The 13,835-nt window shown below is 42.4% G+C and overlaps 1 protein-coding gene across 2 annotated transcripts in view; it reads right to left on the reverse strand.

Moving 5' to 3' along the window:
• Positions 1-3,445, reverse strand: part of LVRN (laeverin) — a 56,137-nt gene extending 52,692 nt beyond the window's left edge. The window contains exon 1 of one of the 2 annotated variants that reach the window (XM_081054211.1): positions 1,984-3,445. In XM_081054211.1, coding sequence (XP_080910337.1) covers positions 1,984-2,672 — 689 coding nt within the window. In that variant the 5' untranslated portion in view covers positions 2,673-3,445. The remainder of the gene's footprint in view (positions 1-1,983) is intronic. The other variant, XM_081054210.1, reaches the window with a different exon arrangement.
• Between the last annotated feature and the right edge of the window lie 10,390 nt (positions 3,446-13,835).

Consider the following 13,835-nt stretch of genomic DNA (forward strand, 5'->3'; position numbering starts at 1 on the left):
AAACTCATGTCTACCAGGAATGTGGCAAGTTCCATGTGTAGGTAACAAAAGGATGTTCCTAACAATTATACCCAGAACGAATAATAGCAGCCACTACTGCACAGGTTGTGAGCCAGTCACTGTCCCCCCTTTCTTACTTAATTCTTACAACACTCTAAAGGTTGACACTATGTCTATTCCACGAATGAGGCAACAAACTCAGAGGTAAAGAGACTGGCTCAGGTCACACTGCTCAGGTTCAAACCTAGGCCTCATGGGGCTTCCAAAATCTGCCTCACCACCAGTCATCATTTTGTCCAGTGTCTTTGTGATCTTGGCTTCAAGCTCAACTGCGGGTTTCTTTTCCTTGTGGCTTCAGAAGCACAGACCCTGAAGAACTTTGAGGCAACAGCTCCTCTAAGATGTCACAATTCTGGAGTTCTACCTTGGTCGATGAACATCTGTAAAACTTTATGAAGATTTCTGCTTGTTTGAATTTTAATTTTCTCAAAATATGGTTTCTAGTTACCACTAGAGTTGGCAGCACGATCGAAAAAGGGACTTTCCATTCCCATGTTTGCTAGAGCGGGTTGTCTGGGCCCCCTCAAGACTTCCCATTAAGGAAGAAGAAAGAGATGGGTGAACAGATGAAGATTTACTTCCTGACAGCAGGAAACATTACCAGATATGTGTGCAGAGAGTGGCCATTTTTTCTCTCTGAAAAATCTTGCACCCTGAACTACACACAGTAATTTCAAAAGGTTTCCAGTGCTTATCCAGTGCTAGGATAAGTCTACGTCATCCTACCATGAAAATTTTCAAAACGATTTTTCAAGCATTGATGCATTTTTGAGGCATACTGTCCTTAAAACAAAACTTACAGATTACACATCCACTAAGGCAGCTTATTACACTCATTTTTTTTTAAATCCCCGAAGTTTTGAAAATAGCTCAGGAGACGATTTATGGGGTAATTTAGTGGGTTTCTTTCCCTCGGAGAACATCTGAGAACATTTTCTCTAATAATAAAGGGTAAAGTACATGCAGTTGTGTAAACCGCAAATGCTCCGCCAGTGCGTGAGTGAAGGAGACCGCCAGTTTGAAAAATAGACCTTTTTGGTATCGTCCACCTAAACCGTTCCCTCCACTCCACACCCCCATCCTGGCTGGAGGTCGAGTAACATGGTCGCAGAGCTGGCAAGGGGCAATTCTGAACTGAAAACATTCCTAGTGAGAGATATTATCTCAGATGAGTGTTAGAAGATCATATATGTACACTGAGTGAGCTTGCAAACTCAGAGGGGAGCTCTGTCATCGCTTTTATTTTACTTTTTTCAGCTGAGGAATCCGGAAAGCGCCTCCAACACTCAGCAGAGATGTTCAAAGAGCTGCGGAAAAGAGGCAGAACAGGGAGCTGAGCGGGAGGGACGCCCGGGAGGGATCCTCAGGAGAGCAAGGATGCCATAGCCCCGCTTTTCTCCAATTTTAACGCCCGGAAATCACCCGAGTATCTTGTTAAAATGTAAATTCTAATCCCCTCCATCGAGGGTGGGGCCCACGTGTCTGCCTTTTGAACAAGCTCCCAGGTTACTACAGGTATAGCAGGTCCGCGACCAATTTGAGTAGCAAGGACTTTGTTCACTGCGATGAAAAAAATTGTGGGTGATAGGCATACTGGGACATTCTGAAGAGGACGATTAACTTCTGGGGTGGCGGCGACCTTACAGGGGGCAACGAGAGAAAAAAAAAAAAAAAACCTGGCCGGGCAGGGATGGGAATGAAAACTGGCCTGAGGAAGGACCACGGTCTCAAAGCCTTTATTCCCAGCAGGATCTCTGGAGGGAAGGGGAGACAGAGGGCACTCTGCCTCTGGCTCTGAAAGAAAATGTCGCGAGGGGTCGAATGGAGGGTTTGGGGGGAAGGGAAGGAGACCCGCACCTGAAGGCAGGTAGACAGCTGGGCTGATGGCGGGGGTCGAGGAGGCCCGGCCCGGCCCGCCCTTACCTGCGCTCACCCTGGTCGGTGTAGACGTTGAGGAACAGCCCCTCCCTGGTGTCCTGGTACAACGGGCCCGAGAAGTTGAGCTGCAGCTCATAGCGGCTCCCGGGCTGCAGGGCCTCGCGGAGCTCCAGCACCAGGTACTGCATGTCCAACGCGAACCACATGTCGTCCACCGGCACGCGGCCCACGGTGGCGTCTCCGCTGCCCGGGGACAGAGGACCTCGCACTTCCGCGCTGTCACAGTCCAGGAGGAAGCTGTGCAGCAGCAGCCGCGCGGTGGCCACAGCGCAGCGCACGGTGATGCTCACGCGGCCAGTGAAGCGCAACGCGGGAGCCGAGAGCTCCTCTGGCCGCAGCCGGGGCCACAGCTCCAGCTCGTAGTGCAGCGGCACGAGCCAAGGCGGCAGGCGCATCTGGTCCCAGGGCCCCGGGGGTCGCCAGCTGTCCGGGGTGGCCGCCACCGTCGGCGCGAGAGCCGGATCGGGCTCCCGGGTCGGCGGCGACGGGTCCTGCACCCCCGGCGGGGAAGGCGCGGCGTCCGGGGCGCCGCAGTCCCGCAGCTCCGACGGCGCGCAGTGGCCGTACAGGGCAGCGAGCACCGTCAGCGCCAGCAGGAGCGCGGCGGCCAGCCCGGCCAGCAGCAGGGCCACTGCGCGGCTCACGTAGAACCCAGAGCTGGAAGGCGGCCCCATGGCCGGGACCCGGGACAAGCACGAGGGGAGGGCCCGGACACGGCGGCAGTGGCTCCGATGCCCGGGCGGGGCGCTCCGAGACGGGACCCACCTCTCTTGTGCCTACCCTCTTCCTCCCGGAGGCGCTGGGAGACGGGAGAGGAGGTTTGGGACCACGGCTTCCCCCTCCCACCTAATCAGATCCAGGTCCCTGCCTACCCACCCCGCCCGCCCGAGCCGGGGGAGAGGCGGACTCCGCGCACCCACGCGCGCGCCCCTTCGGGTCGGAGGGGAAAGGCCTCACAGAAGCGGTTTCTAGAATCGGCTCCGGGGAGGGGACGGTCGGAACCAGCTCGAGTGTGGAAACCTCCGACAGGGATCTGTGGCTTCGTGGGATTTGTTGGGTGGGTCCCGGCGCAGTTCAGGTGTGGGGACAGACAGGTACGAGCGCCCTCAGCCCGTGCAGGGCAGCGGGGAGCTGGCGGCAGCGCACCTGCGGGACACCGCCGGGTATTCATGCGCTGGGGGCGCGGCGGGGGCTGAAGAACCTGGAGTTTCGGGGCGCGCTCTCACAGGACCCTGCGAGGGACAGCCGTGCGCCCCGAACTAACTTCCGGAGCCAAATCTTTGGCGTGACACTCATCTCCTGGATGAGCTGGGGACGCCACGCGGCACAGGTAGCGAGTGCGCTGATGAATCAAGGTCCCGCGGGCCGCAGCCTTTCCGGAGCTGGAGAGGGAGGGCGGGAGGAGAGGGCGACTAAAAGCCAGGGGGCGTGACGTCTGCGTCTCCGCAGTGAGGGAGTGGGGACGGCCGCTTTACCCAGGGACGGGGCGGGGCGGGATGGCGCTGCGCAACTGCCCAGGACTCGGGGTCCTGCCCCGGAGCCGGCTCTGGTTCTGCGCTCCCCTGGCCGGGGAAAGGGGCATCCCGCTCTCAAAACACGGCCTACAATTTATAAGCAGAGAAAAAGACAGTCGGCGGCCAGCCTTTCCACTAGGAAACCGCGGGGCTGGAACCCGTCTCCCAGGTGGGGCCTCGTCAGTGAGGCCCTTGGCGTGGGGGCAGCGGTTCGCTGTTGAGCGATGCTCCTGGGAGAGTTTGGCCTGTGAGCCGAGTGCCGAGTTTGCACGCGCTCCCGGGTGAATTGGGACAGGCTTGCAAGTACCCAGGAGGCGCTGCGGAAGGGGGAGGGGAGGGTGGTTACAGGTCCTGTTGCAGCCTCCAGATTTGTTTGAGCATATCCCGTCGTTAAGACCCCCAGTTTTTTCAGAACGAAGAGAATCTTTCCGTCACAGCCATAAAACGATCTTCACTCTCCCACTTTGAACTGTATCTCCCAATGAGGAAACCCTTTCACCTGAGTTCACAGACAAGGTAAACAAACCCTAGTGATTCTCCTGGCGAAGGTGATCTTCCCCGCGCCTCGAAATAAAACTAATCACATTAACAACAACAAATACCTCTGGCACGTGCCGGGGAAGAGAATGGAGACGTGACACCAAGCTCAAACAGATGGTTGTGCTGTGATCTGTGGACCACTCTCCTGATTCCAAGTTTGGTTTGCTTTCTTCAGAAACGAAACAATCGTATTTAAAAATAATTATGACCACATGGATAACTCCCAGAAGATCCTGGGTAGGGCCATGGGAGGAGACGCTCCCTCTATTCCTCTCTGCAAAACCTGCCCCAAGTCAGGCTGCCAGAATTGTGAGCTACTGAGCTAGCAGGATCCTCTGAGTTTAGGTCCTTGTCAGCTGGGGATTGTCACAGATGTAGTGTTACTTAATTATTGTCCTTACCGCCCTCTGGACAATTTCTTGAAGGATTCCAGACTCCCAAGGAAAGATAAAAAGAAAAAAAGAAGAGGAGCCAGTAACAGAATGATTTCAAATTCATGTTAGAGGTGTCCCTCCCCTCAATTTTCAAGAAGAAGCTCTACTGAAAAGTATGTGGACACGAATACTTAATTCCATTTTTCTAATATCATGAAAGAAATAGAGATTGGCTACCACATAAAAAAGTTTCAAAGTAATAAAATCTCACCAAATGATTCAGCAATTTATATACCTTATCAAAAGGGAAAATATTTTGGATACACCATTAATGTCACGCAAAAAAAGCTGCAAAATAATATACTGACTGAGTCATGCTTACGTAATTAAAATACTGAAAAATACTGTTACGTGAAATATTTGAAAATACTATTATATGAAATCCATCTGAATGAAAGAGTAGTTCTGGGACATAGATTAGTTGCTAGAAAAACACTAACTAAAAAGTTTTTTTAAATCTTTTTTTAATGAGCTGCTCTAAAACTCTATTTACTATGCAGTGATTTTCAACTGAGAGGAGCTTTTGGTGTCCCCCTCCCTGGGACATTTGGCAATGTTTGGAGACATTTTGGGTTGTTAGAACTTGGAGGGGGGGGTGGTGCTAATGGCATCCAGTGGGTAGAGGCCAGGGGATACCCCCAAACATCCTGCAGTGCACAGGACAGCTCCCTACCACAAGGAAATATCCCGCCCCAAATGTCAGCAGATTTCTGCTGTTCAGAAATCCTCACCTACAGCAATCCAAGCTTTTCATATGCTACCCAAATGAAACTTCACCTTGTATCTTGCATTGCAATTTATTTTTGTTGTTTATGCTTCAGCATATGTTTTATTTTTCCATCCTTATTTCTTGTGACTTATTATGAACCTCTGTAATACTTTAGCATTCCCCTTGCATCACATGACATTTTTTTTCTGTTTTTCTTCATTTACTTTAAAATTTTAAGTTTTTAATGAGTAATAGATTCATAAGGTTTTAAAAAATCAAAACGACATGAACATTTATATGTTGAGATATCTTGCTTCCACCACTTCCATAGTTAGTAACGTTTAATATTTTTGTGTGGATCCTTTCAGTGTTTACTTATGCAAATCAAGAAAATACAACTATATACTCTTATATTTCTCTCCTTTCTTACATAAAAAAAATAGTACGCTAAAATGCAGTTCTGCAACTTGCATTTTTATTTAACAATATGTCTTAAGTATCTTTCCATAAGAGTCCATGGATATCTCTCACATTGTTTCCTACAACTGCATACGATTATATTGCATGGATGTACCATTGCAAAGATTTTCCTACTTTGGTTATTTGAAAGGATTCACCAGACTATGCCATAGAGCGTCTTCACATAGGCTTTTATTTAAAGGCAAAGGATATGGTGCCAACAAGAGAAAGAGAATACAGGCAAGTATTTGAGATCAGAGAGACATGCCATGTGCAAGCTTCCCAAGGACCATTATTTGCATAAATAGACCATGTTGTGTCACCAGCTTGAACCATTAAGGTCTGTGACAGGAATCTTGTTTAGGCCTTTTAAATAATCAAGCCAAGTTTATTAGACCCATAAATCCAGTTGCAAATCATCAAGTAAAGACACTAACCCTAGGGGGTCTCCAGGGGCATAGTTACACTAATGAGCACATCATAAATCAATCAAGACTCAAAAACCAGATATCCAGAGGTAAGACAGAATAAGGACCACTGGAAATCTTGTCTTCCATGAAAGCAATGTTAACACTGGGAAAATTGTCAAATTAACTATTTCAAAACTTTGGAAAGTAACCAAAAGCTTGCAGTGATCCAGGGAATGTTTATTCAAGAAAATCGGCCAAATCTCAGTAAAAAAAAACACAGCTTTAGGTATTTTAACTTGCTTTATTCTTATTGCCCTCTCCTCAGCTCTGCAGTAGCCTTAAAAATTAACAGCAGGCTATTATGGTGAACACCAGCAGCCTGCCAGCCACTGAAAGGAGTGTAAAAGTGTTAAAGGCCCTGATGAGACAAGTAATGAATTAATAGGAGTGGACTTGTTAGCTGGCAGGATGGGACAGGCAAAGAGTTAACAGGAGCAAGCTTGTAAGCTGGCAGGGGCGAGCTTAAACATTAACCGCTTGGCTCTGAATCCCCTGGCTAGCACTGTACCTGAAGGCTGACAAACACCTTACATCCATCATAGGTAGGAACAGAACAGTCCCCACTCACAACAGCAATCCCTGCACACTAACAAATACCCATCATAGATGGGAACAGGACAGCTCCAGGACAAGACTATTGTAACAGCAGCCCCCCACCCCTGCAAGCTGACAAGCACCCTACATCCTGCATGGAAAAATATAAAAGCCCAGCACTCCTTCTCATTGGCGCAGCTGTCCCCCATTGGACTCTACCCTGGCTAAACTCCATTTGCCAGTATCTCTCTCTTACCCCTGTCTCCGCAGCTCCCTCTTAGACTGCCCTGGCAAAACTTCTACCAGTTCCCAACAGAACTCGCTCTCTTTTTGACTTTCAATAAATCTTTTCTTACTCTTGTAGAGTCTCATAAATTCTTTTTATGTTCTGCAAAGGACCAGGGGTTAATTCTACACCAAGACAGTCCCTTTAAAGCCTCATTCTCAGAGAACTGTCATTATTTGAATTATCTGGAAGACTCTACTCTCAAGGCTCTCTTTATTTGACCTATTTCAGATTTCACCCATTGTGAACAGCCTTTCCCCAGGGGCATTGGTTGAAAACAATCATAGGCAATTGTTCAACATTGCAACTGCCTGATGTGAGCAAACACTTGAGGCAAATACTAAACTCATCATAAAGCATAAAAGGAAAAGCTCAGGGATTAGATCTCTATAGGGGACTTTGAAAAGATCCAACATATTCCTGGAAATCTAGAAGGCCATATGCATGCATAAGGCTATATGGACATGACTAAGGCTGCACACATGCTCAGAAAAGACCTGAGAAGGCCCTGAGCTCTCACATCTAGTAAATCTTACATTGCTCAAGCCAAAAGATCTCAGATCAATAACCTAACTTTACACCTTAAGGAATTAGAAAAAGAAGAGCAACATAAATCAAACATAGAAAATAAGAAAGATTAAAGTAGAGATTAATAGAGAATAGGACAATAGAGAAAATCAATTAAACCAAAAGTTGGTTCTTAGAAAAGAGCAACAAAATTGACAACACTTTAGCTATACCAACAAAGAAAAAAATGAGAAAAGATGCAAAAAACTAAAATAAGAAATGAAAGTGGGGACATTTCTATTAACTTCATAAAGAGAAAAGGAATTATAGTAGAATAATATAAACAATTACCGCATACACCAAGAATAAGTTAACACAAAAGAAGTAGACAAATTCTCTGAAACATGCAAATTATCTAAACTAATTCAAGAAGAAATATAAAATCTCAACAGACCTGTAACAAGTAAAGAGATTGAATAAGTAATGAAAACCTCCCCCAAAACAGAAGTCCTGCGCCAGATGGCTTCATCAGTGAATTCTACTAAACATTTAAAGAAAATTAAAACCAATCCTTCTTAATTGTTCCACAAAATTGAAAAGGAGGAAACACTTTATAACAGCATTACTCTAATAATAAAGCCAGATAAAGACATCACAAGAAAATTACAAACTGATATCTTTATGAATATAGATGCAAAATCTTAAAAAAAAAAATCATTAGCAAATAAAATCCAACAGTATTTAAAGGATTATTTATCATGACCAAGTGGGATTTATCCCAGGCATGAAAAGGTGGTTCAACAGAAGAAAATCCATTGATGTAACACAACTCATTAATAGGACCAAAGGGATAAAATCCAATATGATAATCTCATTGAGGCAGCAAAGGCATTTGACAGAATACAACACTCTTTTATTGATAAAACCTCTCAGAAAACTAGGACTAAAGGGAAAATTCCTCAAATGATTAACGGTATTTAATAAAAACCCACAGCTAATGTTTTTAAGTAGTTTACCATATTCCATGGTAAAGAATGAAAGTTTTCTCCCCTGAGATCAGGAACAAGACAAGGATGATTGCTTTCATTCCTGCTATTCAACATTGTACTCAAAGTTCTCGACAGAGCTATAAAAAAAGAAATAAAATTAACCCAAACAAGTGGAAAGGAAGTGATAAAACTATTTCTATTTGCAGAAGACATGAGCCTATACATAGAAAATCCCAAAGAATTCACAAGATATTAGAGCTAAAAAAGTAAATTCAACAAAGTTGCAGCATACAATACCAACACACAAAAATCAGTTGTGTTTCTATATATCAGCAATGAATAATCTGAAAAGGAAATTAGGAAAACAATGTCATTTACTAAAAAAATTAAATACTTAGGAACAAATCTAACCAAAAAGGTGAAAGACGTGTATGCTGAAAACTATAAAATATTGCTAAAAGAAATTAAAGAAGACCTAAATAAATGGAAAGACATCCCATGTTTATGAACAGGAAGACTTAATGTTGTTAAGATGCCACCCTAAGTGATATTTAGATTCAGTGCAATCTCTATCAAAATTCCAACAGCTTTTTTCACAGAAATGGAAAAGCCAGTTCTTAAATTCATATGAAATTGCAAATGGCCACAAAGAGCCAAAATAATCTTGAAAATGAAAAAACAAATGGTGGACACACACTTCTCTACTTTGAAAATTACTACTAAGCAAAGTAATTAAAACAGTGTGGTAATGGCATAAGGATAGACTATATATAGATCAATAGAATAAAATAGACAGCCCAGAAATAAACCTTCCTATATGATCAATAGATTTTCAACACTAGTGCCAAAATTATTCAATGGGGAGAAGACAGTCTTTTCAACAAATGGTGCTTGGAAAACTGGATATCCATGTACAAAAGAATAAAATTGGAACCCTACCTTCCACTACATACAAAAAACAAACTCAAAATGGATTAAAGATCTAAACCTAAGCACTAAAAATATGAAACTTGTAAATGAAAACATTAGAAAAGTTATGACATTGGATTTTTCCATAACTTCATGGATATGATGTCAAAAGCACAGGCAACAAAAGCAAAATAAATTAGACTTTATCAAAATTAAGTGGGTTTGTAGATCAAAGGATGCTATTAAGAAAGCACAAGGACAACCTACAGAATGAGAATATTTGTAAATTATATACCCTATAAGGAATTAATATCCAGAATATATAAAGAATCCCTACAATTCAACAACAAAAAACAACCCAATTCAAAAATGGGCAAACGACCTGAATAGACATTTCTCCAAAGAAAATAGAAAAGTGGTCAATAAGCACATAAAAAATGCCTAACACCATTAGTCATTAGGGAAATGCAAATCAAATCTACAATTAGATATTACTTCACTCTTACTAGGATGGCTACAAAAAAAATGGAAAGTAAGTTTCAACGAGGATGTGGAGAAATTGGGACCTTTATGCACTGCTAGTGGGAATGTGAAACAGTGCAGGCTCTATGGAAAACAATTTTAACAGTTTCTCAGAAGATTAAACATCGAACTACCATATGACCAAACAAATTCCACTCCAGCATACGTGCATAAGAATTGAAAACAAAGACTCAAACAAGACATTTGTATACCAATGTTCATGGCAACATTGTACACAATAGCCAAAAGGTGGAAACAACCCAAATGTCCATGAACAGATGAATGTGTAAACAAAATATGGTATATACAGTCAATGGCATACTACTCAGCCATTAAAAGGATTAAAATGTTGGTATATGATACAACATGGATGAACCTTGAAAAACACTATGGTTAGTGAAAGAAACCAGACACAGAAGGACACATACTGTATGATGGTATGAGGTTATATGAAGTACCTAGAAGAGGCAAATACAGAGACAGAAAGTGGATTCAAGGTTACCAGGGGCTGGGCTGAGGGGAAATGGAGAGTTATTGTTTAATGGGTACAACATTTTTTGGAGGGGGTGATGAAAAAGTTTTAGGTATAGATAGTGGTGATGGTTACACAATACTGTGAATGTATGCCACTGAGTTATACACTTACAAATGGTTAAAATGATAACTTATATATATATACCTCACCACAATAAAAAAACATACTGTAAACCTAAGCATGAAACTAAGATTTTATTATTAATATTGATCAAGACCTATTAGTAAAATTCAGGAATATGCAGATATTAGCCTAAAAGTTGTTGTCACTCTCTGGGTGTTTTAGTCCTTAAATATTTGTTTGTAATTGTATCTGTTGCTTTGGAAACGTAACAGTTGAACTGCTAAGGAAAAAGCATGAATCCTTTTGAAAAAGGCATATTACATTAGAATAAAAAACTAGAAGAGACAAAAGAAAGAAAACATTACTAGAATCCTCAGAAACCCCCTACAATCCCTTCTCAATGATAAACTCCCTTCCCCCAAAAAACTACTGTCCTCTAGTTTTATGACATTCACTTCCTTTGGTTTCTTTAAGTGCATCCCCAATCCTTATATAATTTTTTTCTGTTTGAACTTTATATAAAAGAACTTTAAGATGTATTCTATGATGTCTGGCTTTTTTTTTCTGTTCTCAACATATTTGTAAGATTCACTTTATTTTTACCAATATATAGTATTGCATTGCATGCATATTCCATGATTTGTCGATCCTATTACTGATGGATATTTGAGTTATTTTTAACATGTGACTTATGAAAAGTGTTGAGATATATATGTGTGTGTATATATATGTATATGTATATCCACATATACACATATGTATATCATATGTTGTGTGTGTGTATGTGTGTGCATGTCTGCTGGTATACATTTTTGTTAACTATATATCTAGGAATGGAATTATTACCCTAGGATTTGTGTGTACCTTCAACTTTAGTAGACAATGTGAAGCTATTGGCAGTACCAATTTGCACTCCTTCCAGCTATGTGTATATGAGTTCCCATTGCTCCTTAACTTTGCCAATACTCAATATTATCAATCTTTTAAATTTTAGCCATTTTGATGTGTTTGTAGTTTTAATTTTCACTTCCTTGATTTACAGTGAGGCTCAGGGCTTTTTCATATAATCAGGTCTTTGGATTTCCTCATTTGTAATGTGCTTACTCAAGGATTTTGTGCATGTTTCTACTGATTGTCTTTTTCTGATGGACTTGTGTATTTTCCAGATATGAGTCCTCTGTTGGATATATACATTGCAAAATTTTTTTCTGATATTAAAGTAGGATAGAGACAGCTGAAGAGAGAATAGTAGCCTTCTAGGAAGAGAGGAATTTCCTTTCAAATATTTTCTTTTGAAATTCTAAATTGTAGCCTTCTTTTCTAGAGTGTGGTTGGGGTAGCAGTCTCTAAACCACTTTTTTAAAATTTTTCATTTCTTTTTTTTTTTTTTTTTTGCTGTGCTTTACTAAGTTCCACTGCATGTATCTAATAAACTTTTAAAACGCTTTGATACTTACCATTTATGGTCCTCAGGTTTGGGGTTTCTGGTGATGGCAGATGGTGACCATGAAAATATTTCTTCAGACGTCCTGCTGGAGTGAGTGCAATGGACTGACAGCCCCAGCTGCTGCTCTGAGTCTCCTGTAGTCATACTGAGTCCGTGCACCCTATGCCCTGCTCCCAGCCAATGAATGCCTGAGTGTGGCAGGGATGTCAGTGAAGCTCCTGGGAAGGGACTCAGCTGATGGGCAACTTTGGCTGGTAGACTTCCCATTGGACTGCCAGAAACTTGCTTAACACTGCACTGTGTCCTGACTCTTCTAATCCAGCAGTCCTATCTCCCCTCCCTCCAACACAGCAGTCAGACCAGCAGCACAGTGTGAAGGCTCTGCCCACCTTCCCCACCTCCTCTGGCTCCCTGCCCTTCATTCAGGGTCATTTCCCCCCAGGACATTCTTTCCACATCTAATCCCACCTTGGAGTTTGCTTCTTGGAACACCAAAACTAACATACTATAGAAAAAGTCCTGTTTAAAGTTCTGTTACACTTCTGTCAGAATGCATAAAGAATTTTTTTCTGTATCCTCATATTTCAAAAATTATTGCTCGGATGTGCTTAAAAGCAAGCCTCTTTAATTGATTATTTTTTTATTAGAACATCATGTTCTTTTGAGATTTGTAATCAATTTTTTTCTGAGTTTAAGAAAGTTCTTTAGACTTATGTTTTTAATTATCACTTCTTCTGTTTCACTTGTTCTTGTTCCTTCATCAGAAACACCCATAATTCTTAGGTCGAATCTCTGTCATTTGTCTTCTTTATTATGCTCTTTCTCTTTATTTTTATCCTAAGTCATTTTTCCTCTGGAGTTCTTGGAGAATTTATCAAGTGTTTCCTACCCACAATATAGCTGCACAAAAGGAAAAATCTATTCTGGGACTTGGGCAAGGACAGTATCCAGGCTGAGTACTGACAAAGATAATTTGACCAAGAGTGTAGAGAATAAAATTAAGAGTTCTATATACCTGTGCATGGTGAGAGTGGGTCTAATGCAGAGCTGTATTCCACAAGGCTAATATGTGGTGTCCCCACTCCCTTCCTCCACTACCACCAGCACTTCACACCTAGTAGATTGAATATAAGGAAACTCTAATGTCCCCAAAGCTTTGCTGCCTCTTGTCTCCATCCCCACTTCAAATAATTTATTCGTGGGAATAATATCACCTTGAATGCAACATGTCACTCCCTGGATACTTTCAACTACCTAGGGGTTGTAATTATTTATTGGGTGTCATAAAAGACGGGAAGGGCAAAAGAGAGTTGGGAAACAACAGCGTTATGACAGCACCCCAAAAACCACACTTGTAAAGCAGGTGACGGTTGTCAGTCTCTAGTCAGAACAATGTTCCTATTTCTGATCTAGGGAGTGGATAGTTGAAGTTCTAAGCTGATTGGGTATTTTAGACAAGCTGAGGAAGGGTGCGTCAGGAGATGCTGTTTTCCAGAAACTTCTACCTCATCCCCTACAGTCTTGTACAAGATATGTGCAAATCCCTGTCTTCCTTTCTATACATTAACGACATTTTTCACAGAAACCATGGCTTCGATGTGATTGAAGCACTGAGCACAACACCCTCACATCATATTATGTTCCATAAATGTTTGTAGAATGAATAATGGGATTCAAAAGATTAGTTCCCAATGATTTTATTTCTCCACTCTGTCATATTGCATATAATATTTCGCTGGGTTCATGTGTTTAAAATGAAGATCAACTGCATGTAAATCAACCCTCTTTCCTAAATTAGAAAATACACTGCCTAACTTTGGCAGTTCACATATGATAATTGAGAACAAACTAAAGAGGAGGATAAAATCGTGTTTTCTTCTCTGTAGTATCTTGCACACAATCTGGTGTGGGAACCATCC

This window comes from Rhinolophus hipposideros (genome assembly GCF_964194185.1).
Source record: "Rhinolophus hipposideros genome assembly, chromosome: 7".
Taxonomy (NCBI): Eukaryota; Metazoa; Chordata; class Mammalia; order Chiroptera; family Rhinolophidae; genus Rhinolophus; species Rhinolophus hipposideros.